This window comes from Ascidiella aspersa, chromosome 4 (genome assembly GCF_963924565.1).
Source record: "Ascidiella aspersa chromosome 4, kaAscAspe10.2, whole genome shotgun sequence".
Lineage (NCBI taxonomy): Eukaryota > Metazoa > Chordata > Ascidiacea > Phlebobranchia > Ascidiidae > Ascidiella > Ascidiella aspersa.
The window spans coordinates 4,168,973-4,181,599 of record NC_139450.1 but is presented as its reverse complement, the minus strand read 5'-3'; the positions used below and the strand labels follow the sequence as shown (position 1 = coordinate 4,181,599).

The 12,627-nt window shown below is 38.5% G+C and overlaps 1 protein-coding gene across 1 annotated transcript in view; it reads left to right on the top strand.

The window, feature by feature from the left end:
- The first annotated feature begins 1,097 nt into the window (after nt 1-1,097).
- The window catches only part of LOC146146731 (ephrin type-B receptor 2-like), a 45,012-nt gene continuing 33,482 nt past the window's right edge, over nt 1,098-12,627 (top strand). Inside the window, exons 1-2 of the mRNA XM_083387007.1 lie at nt 1,098-2,147; nt 6,671-6,741. Of these exons, the coding sequence (XP_083243133.1) occupies nt 2,081-2,147; nt 6,671-6,741 (138 nt within the window). The 5' untranslated portion in view covers nt 1,098-2,080. The remainder of the gene's footprint in view (nt 2,148-6,670; nt 6,742-12,627) is intronic.

The following is a 12,627-nucleotide window of genomic DNA, read 5'->3' as shown; positions in this document are numbered from 1 at the left end:
TTATCAAACGCTTTATTAATCTAACCCTTGGGTCTATTGTTCCCACGCACAAATCCACTCGGTTTCATTTCCAATCCCGGTATTATGAGGGGCTTTTTACGCTGGATGTCCGATAATATCGGATTTGGGCCGATAAACGATACCACGTGCTAGTATTTATCGGTACTCGTCCGATACTCGGGTGGTATCGGTGCCGATCTGATACTAAATTTATTTGTGCATTTTAGCCTTGTTCTGCGGTCGAACGCCGCGTTTTCCAATTTATAAAGGCAATGTGTTCTACTCGTTAGATAAGTGATACCTGCTTTATTGTTTATTGTATTTTCACTAAATGTTTATTTATTTTTCACTAAAAGTGACTTAAACTACAACAAATAGCAAGTGCATAAATATAGTAGTTAAATTTAACAAACAGTACTAACTTGACAGCCCCAGTTATAACAGTGTCGGAATAAAACGATAAGTATCGGACATTTCAAGGCCTATATTTTCTTTTTTTATTAATCAAAGGGGAATAAGCGTATTAATTATTAAAAGTCCTAAGCCGTTAGGATTTCATGAGTGCAAAATGCATCTATAAATAGTAAAATTCAAGTAGTTACAAAATGCAACATGTTAAACTACTTAAAAAAAATATAGAAATCGCTCTTCTGATGTAAAAGAGCGATTTCTATATATTGATATGTTGTATGATGGCGAAGATTCTAACTTAAAAAAGAGTGTAATGCTCCCACGCCGAAATCCGCCAGATTTCATTTCCAATCTCTTTATTATCAGGGGTGCTTTGTAGCAACAGCACAACATAAGCTGCTATACGTGAACCCAGATTACCCAGAGATGCCTTTTTCTCACGCACTAAAACTCTCGCCAGGCGACGCCATTGTAGCGCGGTGCGTTATCAGCCCGGCTCTAAACATATCTCTGCGCCTTCAAACCAAACGCCGCAGCGCTGTAGCTTCGCATAGAGCCGCAGTAGTGGGCACGTGTGGTCTTGGAGCGAAGAAAGAAGTTGTAAAAAGAAGGCGCAGTGCCGGTAGGATTGTGAGGCGAAGACTAGACATTTGTCTACATTCAGGAGAGTTTGTTTAGAACAGCAAGCAGGCATTATCGCTCTTACTTTGTCTTTTGCTCATTTTACGCACTAAAGGTTGTATTGACTTTTCTTCAAGCTGGACTAGGCTTCTATTGCTATTGGAATGTAAAATACAATCGTGTGCATTTTGGCGAGCCTGTTCAAAACAGAAAAAAAGCGTTTACCGCTTACTTTGTCTTTTGGCCAATTTTACGCACTGAAAGATTTAGTGACTTTTCTTCAAGCTTGACTAGGCTCCTATTGGTGTTTCATTGTAAAATACGATCGTGTGCAGTTGAGAGAGTCTGTTTGAAACATCAAGGAAGCTGATACCACTTTGTCTTCTACAAATTTTTCGCATTAGCAGTTATAGGCTCTTACTGTATATTGAGCTCGTGTTGAATTGTAAAATACAATCGTGTGTACTGGATTAGCCGTTAGCTGCAAGAAACAAGGAATAGTTTGTTGTGCGACTGTAAAGTGTAAACCCTCCGTGCTGGCAGTGGTAGCACTTATTTTTGAAGCTGGTCCAAGGCTTTAACTGTGTATCTATATTAAGTTACCTCAGTTATAAAAGAGTGTAGATCGGTTTAGTAACAAGTTCAAGCTATTTTGTATATGCTGAGAAAAGTTTGAAAACTAACGCTTTATTTGGCTTTGGTTATTAATTAACCAACGCAAACAGCATTACTTGCAGATTCTGCCTTTTGCGCCCAGATTTTTTCAAGTTAAGAAGCATGTTCATTGCTCAGTGGTTTCAAATTTTATTTGAGTTTCAAATGGGACTCCTGTGAATTCGAATGTTGTGCTGTATTTGCCCTTACGGTTGTTCTGTGATTTACGTATATATGTGTGCTTTTATTGTGTTTCAGAAAACCGTCTCCCTCAACTAGGATAAACTACCTAAATTCTAGCAACCAGTAAAACCTATATTAGGGGAGTTTTCTACTCAAAAGAACAAGCCATTGGAGAGGTCTACACTCCGCTCAAAACACAATCTTATTGAATATGAGGAACGCAGCAAGCACAGCGTTCATTATTTGTTCTATCATCTTTCAAGTCAATGCCGATATAAGTAAGTTTTATCCAACTGTTTTTCTATCTGGTAAACTATGTAATACAGAGTTCCATTGCCGTACTGCGATATTTTATGGCGTCAATATTAAGTAAAGTATGTCTTATTAGGGCAAAACAGCACTATTATTATGTCGCAATATTTTCAGAGTTTTGCTCGTAAAGAACTTGTAATTTTCCTAAAGAATTTGCTCAAAGTGGTATTACCTAAAAAAAATGTTGCTAATTTTTTATGTCTTGTGTGGTTTGAGAACGTTTTTTGTCGTTTTTGCTTGGCTCCAATTCACTCAACTGAAAGTACTGAAAACTAGTTTGTTTGTCATTTGAGCTTAGAAGGTCATCGAAAAGTCAGTGCAGAATCTTTTCCCGTGTCAAACCCACACTCAACCCTTTTCCAAATTAATCTGTTTAAACTCTCTTTGGCCAATGTATAAATAAGACTAACAACAACTTCAAGCCCACAGTGCCATGGTCTTGACAAGATACATAAACATTCGGCCATTAAGCTTGCCCTAGCAAAGCGCTATCCCTGCAACAAAAACACAGCCTACTTAACACACAAAGACATAGCTTAGAGCCCAGGGACAGACGAGCTATTTTAGCCGCGTTTTGAGGGTTGGAATTCGGCCGCGCTGTTGTTGCGACGGCCGTTGTTCCGGTATATTACAAAGGAATAGGCTGAAGGGTGGGCGGTTTTAAACACGGGAGCGTAGACTTTCGTTGGAATGGGCGGAATTTAATTTTCCGTCGATAAAGTGATTTGTTTTGTACTGGCCAGCTATTATTCGGCGAGACTGTGTTGATTTTGCGCGCGCTATTTAAACAAACGCCTGTTTGTGATTTGACAATGTGCTTTGTTATCGTCTTTCGCGCATTTTTTAAAAGCATTTGGCTCCAATCTTTAGTCAATTTGCAACAATATTGGGTAAATTGCCGCCGATATAATCTTTATCAGATCGCAATGTTGCTCAAAATATGTCAAGATAGCAGTGTAGGCCCACAATACAAGGCTCTATTGGTGTACAACATGTTGCGGATATTAACAGCTTTTAGCTAAATAAATAACCTTGTTGGGCTGATTTGTACAAAGAGTGCAAATCATGACACATTTGAGCCCTAATATTTAGTTATTTTACAGTTTAAAGGCCTGATTCCGGTTTAAACGTTTCAATGTGTTGATTAGATCTAAAGGGTAGACCTGTTGCTTTTATTATTTCGTTGCCTAAAATCTACAACCTTGTTTGGCGTTTTTTGTCCCCAAAAGCTTTTAAAGCAAAACAAATATTTTTTCGCTACCACCTTTAAGTAAACACCCTACTAACGTTTAAAATCTGCAAACGAATCAATTGGATTTTAAGGGTTTGTCTGTTGCGGTTGTCAGTACTTCTTAGCTAAATAAACAACCTTGGTGGCATTTTTGTACGTAGAGCTCAAAATTACGCCATGTTTTTGCTGCTAAAACCACCAAGTTAACGCCTTATTACCTCTTACACGCTTTTAACAGGTTGATTGGATTATGGGCGCTTTCTCAATTTTCGAAAAAAAAATCGCCGAAAATTTCCCAGACGGACGCGATGATGTTACGGATTAGCTGCATTAAGTGGGTATCGGCCCCAAATCGCAATTTCACCCCAAACCTAATCGCCTTACCCCGAAACCGCGTTCCACCGTCGACTTTTGACGTTTCCATTCGGCCATTGTCCCGCGTGCTTCGTGCTGTAATTCGATTAACTTCTCAGCGTAATCGAAGACGGTTTTTTTCGCGGTTACACGAGGCGACCTTTTTGTGTGTGAAAGACTGAGACTCCCAGCTGGTCTCTTGCACCAAACAACTTGCGTGTGACCCTGTTTCCCAGTCTACCACCGCCGGTCCACGCTTTGGCGACTTGCTTGACTGTTTTACGGCATAGGGAATGATTTTTTTGCCTGTTTTTGCCCGTTTTTCTTGCAAATTGGGGATTGTGAAATTGACAGAAACACTTGAAAATAACGCGACAAAACGGCCAAGTTTAAATATGCTGAAACCTGTGAAGCTTTCGCGACTTTGCCGAATAGAGGCGAATTTGTAAAATTAGGCAGGGTTATTCAAAATTCAATTCTTTGAATTGATAAAAGTATTGAAAAACAAGAGTGTAGTAAACTAGCAAAATGTTGCGGCCGGCAAGGACTTAATTTTACCTAAAACAGCCCAAATCGTAATTTTGTTACCACAATTGGCATCATCGGTAGAGTTTTGTTACTTCCACTGGGGGTTTTTGTGGATTTTGTAGGTTAAAGTCTAGTTTCGTTTTGCCGTTTAATCGTCTTCTCCGTAATACATATAGGGTTGTGATTTGTTGCAAATCTAACACGTGATTTCAATAATATTAAATTGTTTCTTTAAATCGGCTATGACAATGTAAGCCAAACCCTAAATGCGTGAAATGAATCAGACGCTTGTATTTCAATTACAAAGATAAAATCAAGGACATGGAGCCAAGTATTTTAATCCCTTTGTAATTAATTTTCTCCGCTTTTTCCTTAATCATTGTGGGAAGGCAAAAGTCACTCATGCATACAAGACCGATTTTTTTGCAAAATGGCCAAGGTAAATTGGAAATTTAAATAAAATAGCAAATTTAGCGGCCGATACAGAATTAATTTTACCAAAAACGAGTAAAATCGTGATTTTGTTAGTGTTACTACAAATCTAGTTGCTTACTCCGTTTTAAACGTCCACTCCACTCCGACACATATCGGATTGTGATTAAATACGAAGTCACTCGCGCACACGTAACCCATTGTTTACGTAAAATCACCGTCAAAAACGTCAAAATCGAGAAAAGCCAAAAATAACTTTGGCACGTGCAGGCATCTTAAGCCACGTACATTTTCGCCGCTGCCAAGTTAAAACAAACACGCCTTGCGTAAGTCACCGCACCACGCCGTAGAATCGCTTCGCTTCTTTATCTGGTTTGTCCGGATTTAAACGGAAGACGACGAACTAGAGCGTCAAATCCGGGTCATCGCAGGGCCGCGGCGCGATGTTCTAGTTGGCACCAGGGCTTGGGATATTTTTGCCAGACAGTGATTAGTTCTGGTCTTACTCATTCGCTAATTCCTCATTCCAGTAATGTCTATTTTCGGGTCACGGCATTGTTTTAAGCAGTGCTGGGATATTCACAAGTGTGTCGCATACCTTTCCGTAATTTTTACATAGTAACCTATCTTATTTTTATAAATAATCAACGACCCGGTAAATTGACTCTAATTTAAAAAAAAATGCGTTTCTGATAAGGGTTACTTGTAAATTTAAGCATTACTGTGAAACGCTTATACGAATAGTGTCAGTCTGCAAAATTACCCAGTAATGTTTTTAGTAATTCCACAAACAGTTTTAACACTATTAGCACCTAAAGATCAGTGCTTTTTCAGCGTTCTATTGTCCGTACGTTTTACAAATTAAAATGTTTGATTGATTTCACAAACAGTACAACCATATGTAGCCTACACAGTGTAGTGTGTACGTATCTGTAATGCTCTTAATAATGAACTTTAAAGCCAAAAAGTTCGAATAAATAAACGACGCTTCGATCACACTTGTATCATCATCAGTTAACGACTGAAATCTAGTCAAACCTTAGCAATTAAGTAAATTCTAAAATACTGCGCAGTGTTGTATTTTGTGTACAAACAAACGTGTACAAACGAGCATCTGGTAAAAATGCACTGTTCGGCACAACCTAACAAAACTTCTTGTTTGTTGCATATGGCATTCGTTCAGCGGAAGTACACCTCAAAAGAAACCCATGCATTGTTTACTGGCGTAATTGCCCTCTAATTACCGACGAGGAGTGTGCTTTCCTTTGCGAGATATTAAGCAGGTTTTTAGGCGCCAATTAAAGGACAATAGATCGGAAAAGATTGGCCAGATAAATCTTGCGCCAAAGCTACGTGCCTTTCCTAACACCCCGGGCTATATTTCGCTTCATATCACGTCCACTAGCTGCTTTGTTTGTCTTCTGGGCCAGATCGCTGGTCGTAAACTCCAGGAGAAAGAAAGACCTTCTTTAGTTGAACGCCGAACGCATTAGGAATGGCGCAATTATGTTTGCATTATCACGATCGTAAAACCGGCTGGCGTGCGTTTTTTTGCGGAAACGAGGTAGATTAAGAGTTGGGAAATATTCACGCGTAGATACAGTACACCACATGCCTTCAAAATCATACCTACAAAAAATTATATTTTTTTTTAAATATCCTGCCTACTTCTGTATAGTTGCTTTAATAAATTTATTCTACAAAAGATTATTCTTGAAGTTCAAGCAATTCGGTTAAATCAATTCTTAACATATTTATTTTTTTACGTAAAATCTGGTTGGAAATATAATAGCTCTGCAAAATAAAGTTACGCATAATTACAACATACCACATAGCTTCCATGTATTTTTATTTATCATGAGAAGTTCGTTTTTAACACCGAAATGAACTAGTTGTTTTTAGCAATAAAAACCCCTGTGAACTTATTTTGTGCTTGTTTTTCAGGGGAACTATACAATTCCAAGCTGGCGACCACAGATCTACATTGGACGAGGCACCACGTCGGCAACACTGGCGTAAGTCTACTTTATTTTTTACCAACATTAATAATATCAGCAGTCAAGTGGTTGCGGGTTTCTCTTAGTTTTTTTGGCAAACCTTCAAAGTTAGCATTTGCTGATATTTGTGTAATTCTAAATCTTTAAATTAGTTGGCACTGTTTAACCACAGAGTCAAGCCAAAGCTAGTTGTTTCCAAACAGGGGCCCTTGGTTTTGCAAAATAAATCGTTAGGGTCCTTTTTCATGTTGGTGTTAAGTTTTTTTTTTTTTTAAAGTGACTGAAATAAAAAGTTGGGAAACCACTGGTTTAAGCCTTTTTTTATGTTCTTCGACAAAATTTAACTTGCAAAGTGAAGAATGTGGAAATCCCGCCACGAAAGTACAATAACCTTTCGGTCGAATTGCCTGGCAAACATAGCTGCGTCGCAAAATAAAGAAAAGTCGCGTGCAATTTACTTTGCCGTCCTAGTTTGTGCGGTTTGCCCAGTGAAAATTGAACGACTGTAATATGTGTATTTTTCTTGGTATGTCAAGGTTAACTCTATTGCCCCTCAAATACACACACACACGTGTAATTGTCGTGTATGTATGCACACACGCACACATGCACGCACACACACATACATACACAAACGCACTGATACGCAAATATTCGTCAAGACTTTACACCGCTAAATATATAACGCGCGATAAATTTCCATATAATTGCTTGTCGGACGAATTTGCCGTCGCCATACCTTGCCTGTAATGTTTGCACAAATGCGACGGTCGCCCTTTTTCTCGCAAATACGCCATTAGGGTTGCGAAAACTGGAATTCGGTACAAGTGTGGCACGACAATGACTTGAAAGCCAATTCCCGAACCTTCGAAATCATATTATTCGCCGTTTTTTTTTTTTAGATGTGAATGGCTTTGAATTGCGGCCGCAAAATCAAATAGAACTACTGGGCGTTCTTTTTGTTTGGGCACCTTTAAAGTTCTGCAAGTCGACTTTTGATTAAATTTGCGAAAAACGAATGTACCCGCTGGGCGCTGGTATTTCGCGGACAAGAATTCCTGTAAGCGCTTTTGTTAGAATTTTTCTGTATTCCTTTTGAGCTAAGGCTTCTGGATTTAATGTGTTTTTGCTATAAAACACCTGACGACAGTATTAGTTTGTTAGCACGGCAACGTTGCTTGTACAAACGCCAGGGTTTTCAAAATGCGTCATTTGTCGAAATGCTTAAGCGTTATCCAAAACGGCATTAACAAAAGGAGCTTTAAAAAACTCTTAACAATTCAAACTTACTCCTTATTTCCACTTAGAAAGCAACTCAAGAGTAATATTGAACCCTCTTAAGCGTGTTTTGTTATTTTAAACGCTGAAACTTGTTTTTTCTTGTGCGATTTCCGTAAAGTTAACTTTTTTTCTATTTTTCGATAATTCACCATAATAAAAATAACGCGTTTTTTAATTTTAACGTTTTTATATGTTTTCGACACATGACGTAACACCAACTATATAGTTACCTTGGCCATTAAGGTTCCGACGGTTTGCGAAATGTAGCGGGTTTTTACGCGTTAAGCTTTCTCAAGTGTGCTGGGCCGCGCGCTGACACGCGCTCATTTAAAACTCGACATCGCCGCTCTGCGCGGAATTCCGAAGAAAGCCTTGAAACGCTTGCGAAAGTGAAATGCGCGCTGTAATTACAGGCTTTCGAAATTGCGTCTGCATAGCTGTGGGCATCTCGCGTGTTGCTCTGAACGTTTTACCCCAAAGTTTTTTTGTAAAAGTTTGGCTTGTTTTTTGCTAACTTTAGGCCCCTGTACAGCGATTACCATGCATTGCGTCTGCGTTTTTGCACTTAATAATGCATTAAATTGCCCACTTAACCTGTAAACAAGTTTGTTTCGATGACTAACGACAATAATGCTAAAATCCAACTATTTTGACGTGAAACCGTTACATTGTACAGCGAGTAATTTAACAAATGCTGCATTCATTTTTTGGCTATCTTTGTTTAAAAAAGAGATTTTACTATATTTGTTAAAACAAGTTCTTGGAATTAACCATAGAAGCCAGTCAATGTTCGCCCGCATTCTTACGCTATAACCTGTCAAGCACAAATGCCTAGAACACCGGTATTAGCAGGCTTGCGGTGTCGCCATCATGTGATTGGGAAGCCGGGCCCTCGCTTAATGATTAACCAGGTTTTATGGGAACTCCATTCAAAAGCCTTTTTGTTCGTTTGCCCTAATGCCTATAAACGGCAACCTTAGGGTTATGGCTGGATTCCAGGCCCCGGGTCCAACGTTAATTTGTCGAATTCCTGGATAATAAAAATGTCCGATTAGAGGGTGGGGGGCGGTGTTTTGGCCAAAATTGCTCCAAAAACGCGCGATTTCTTTGTTACATAATGTTGACACAATGTAAGAAGAGCATTGTTTTACCGGGAGCCTAAATGGCATACTTTGTTATTACGGTTGACTTAACCAGTCGTGCCTTAACATTTTACAGAATTTTATGTGTTTTTACAATTTCTTTGATGAGTCGCGGCACCTTTATTAAAAATAACTTAAAACGAAAAAAAACGTCAATTTACATAAAAATAGTAAAATAAACATTATAAAAGATACTAACATATGGCAGTTTATCGAAATGGATTCGCTTGCTTTATTGCTTTTGCATAATTTTAACGTGGTTTACAATTAGTTATAAAAACTTTTTGGGGCAAACTCACTAAAAACTACTTTACGGATTGGCCCGCCGACCCCAGGTTGGGAACCGCTGTTGTAACGTGCCCTTAAATAGCATTACTTTACGATTGCCTGAACGAATAACGGGAATTGTGCTTCATTTTTTCCACGTTTCACTGGCAATGAAGTATGTTTTCCACCTCAATGCGATTTTCCACGGATCGCTTGATATTTGGAACGGCGTTGAAAGGGATCTGTGTATTTTAGACCTTTGGCCCAACATGCTTCGCAGTGTGTAAGCTGAAGGTTAAGAAAATTGATAGGAATTCCTCGAAGTGGCTATAGAAATGTTATAAAAGCAAAATGCACAACAAAAACGAAATGCTGCGAAAAAGTGGGATATTAAACTTTTTATTTTTTTAATTTGACTGCAATATTAAATGTCTAATATCTATAAATATGTAGGCGTAATTTTGCAAAACTATAGGTCGCGTTGTAAAATGTAAAGGGTCCATGGCATGGTAATGTTGAAATGGGGGTCATAGATCTAAAAAAATAACCTAAGAAAAAATCCTGAAAAAAAAAATTGTTAAATTTGTCTGCAAGATTCCATTTCTGAATGTTAAGTGTCCTGTTAGAAAATAAATAACCGACAAACTTGGCAATGCTTTCATAGTTGTCCGTGACTGAAAAAGGAATGGAAACAACTGCGTAAATCGTTGTCTAACCGCTTCCACGTCCCACAGTCGTGTATTTGCCGAGCTATAAACGCCTAAGGGTTGCGTGCAGAAAGCCAGACCAGGCGAGCATGTTGACAGAATGTTTGATTCGTTGGAATCCCGGATATTTTCCCGGTTACGTGATGTTGACCGGCAGCTGTTGCACGTGTTTGTGCGTGCGTGTGGTGCTTGTGTGCGCGTGTGTGTGTGTGTGTTCTTCAGGGTTGGCACAAATTCCTTGATGAATGTCTCTTTTGAATCGATTTAGTGAAAAGTTTTGAAAAAAGCCAATGCTTTTCCAAAATTTATTCAATAGTCTTTGCGTTTATTTTTATGTCCAGCTTCAGTTGTGTGTTTAGAAAATTTTACAAAAATATTTTTAATTGTGCCGACCAAGCGACCGTGCGCGCGTGTATGTGTGTATGAATATATGTGCGACCCTTAAAGTATGATTTCGTAAACTGGGGCTCGTGTACTCCTAGCTAGGGGTTACTTTGACTAGTTTTGGGAGTCCATTAAGGCCTAGTTAAAACTTTAGTGTTCGATAAAAAGTCTACTCATTTTTTTGTAACTTTTTCACATTTTTAAAGTCGAAGGGGGCCTTTAATATGAAGTAAGCAATGGAGTACGCCAATTAATAAAATTTCAGGTATTCTAATTTAGAGCGTGCGACGGCAAACTCCCTTTGAACGAATCCAAAGAGCAAATATCCATAAGCCGTATTTAATTTGCAATATACACATGTTAAAGCACGCGCCAGTTTCCCAAGAATTGTGTTTAGGTGTGACGTGTAGCCAAGCATAAAGGCTTGCTTTCACAAGCTAAACAAGCCTGTTTACATTACTGCTGAGAAAATATGCTGGGGCCGTGTTTTTCGATATATCAAAATGACCTTTTTTAACCCTAGGTCAGTTATTTATAAGAAGCGCCAGATTTACATTTGAGACACGGTTTTGTGCTATTTTTGGCCCACTTTTACACAATTGTTTAAGTGCATCTGAATTTTCCGCTTACTTTCATGCATATTTCATATTTTTTTAATCCGGCGCTTTTCAAGTTGATTATAAAATAAGATTGCCATCAGGCCACAAAACATGGTCTTTTCCAAGTAAATATGTAATCGGCCAACCTTATTCCTCAAACTGGCAAAGGTGGTATAAACCTAGATGTTTTTAAATTGTTTACGACACTGGCTTATTCTCAAAACTGGTCAAAAAGTTGAGAAAAAACACTTCAATATAAAAACATGGCACACTTGAAATCGCTCACAACAGTTTTCGAATAAAATTAAGACAATGCGTCCTGCGGCGAACATCAGAACCGAAAAAGGCCAAAAAAAGTTGCCGTTTTCAAAGTTGGTGTACAACCGGAAAATAGTCTAAAAACAAGTATAAAAGATTAATGGTGAAAATAACCGCCCAAATAGACGTTAAAAGCGACTGATGATGGCATTAGAAATTGCCGAATCGTTTGAAAATAAAGCATGTCGCTTTTAACGTCTATTTGGGCCGTAATTTTCACCATTAAACTTATGAACAGATCCGTATATAGTGTTCCAAAGTATAAAAGAAGTGTCTAAAAAAATCGGAACACGATTGAAAAGCCACCTAAGCTTTCTAAATAAGAGCAGGGGTCTAGCTGTGTCAAGTCGGGCTGAAAAAAACCCTAAAAATTTGGCCTCTTTTTAAAGTTAGTATACAGCCCACTCATTCAGTTTCAAAAAATGGCCTAAAGGGACTATACAAGCAGAGTAGTTATAGAGGTTGTAGTAAGACGCAGTAGGAATATCAAAGGCCATACAGAAGTAGGAAGCATTTTAAACAAAACAAATTTTTTTGAACAAAAAAAATACCTAAAGAAATGATTTGGCCCGATTGAAAGCCACCTAAGCTTTCTAAATAAGAGCAAGCGTCTAGCTGTGTCAAGCCGGGCTGGACTGGGCAAGCCTACCGCTCGCTCGGCGCCTTTGGAGCGCTTTGGAATCCTTCAAATATTGACTCAAGGCGTCGTTTGTCATTTGGACAAAGGGAAATCGTACCAGAAATGGGCCTCGGACCCTTCACTACACATTCGTGCCTGCGTTACGCTTCGCTGCGCGCAAAAGTGTTGCCGATTATTATTTAAGAGTTTCTCCTTTTTTTCCACTTTCGATTCGCGTTGAAAACCGTTTAGCGCCACGGAGAAACGTCAATTTACTGCCCTGCGGTGAATTTGTCAATATTTTTAGTCTACAGCTGCTCGTGACAAATACATGAATCATTCTAAATGTTGGCCTTGACATTGAAACAAAAACTTTTTGGGTTTGTTTTCTTGATGATAAACTCCGTCCAACAAGACTTTTTTTATCTTAAATTTCGTTTTCGCTCAACCCTGTATTCAAAAGTCTAAATATATGACAACAAAATTTTAAATGTATACAATGATCAAATTTTTAATTTAAATTTCAAACAAATTCTATTAAAACAGAAAATTCTGTATTAATACAATGAAACATCCATACACAGACG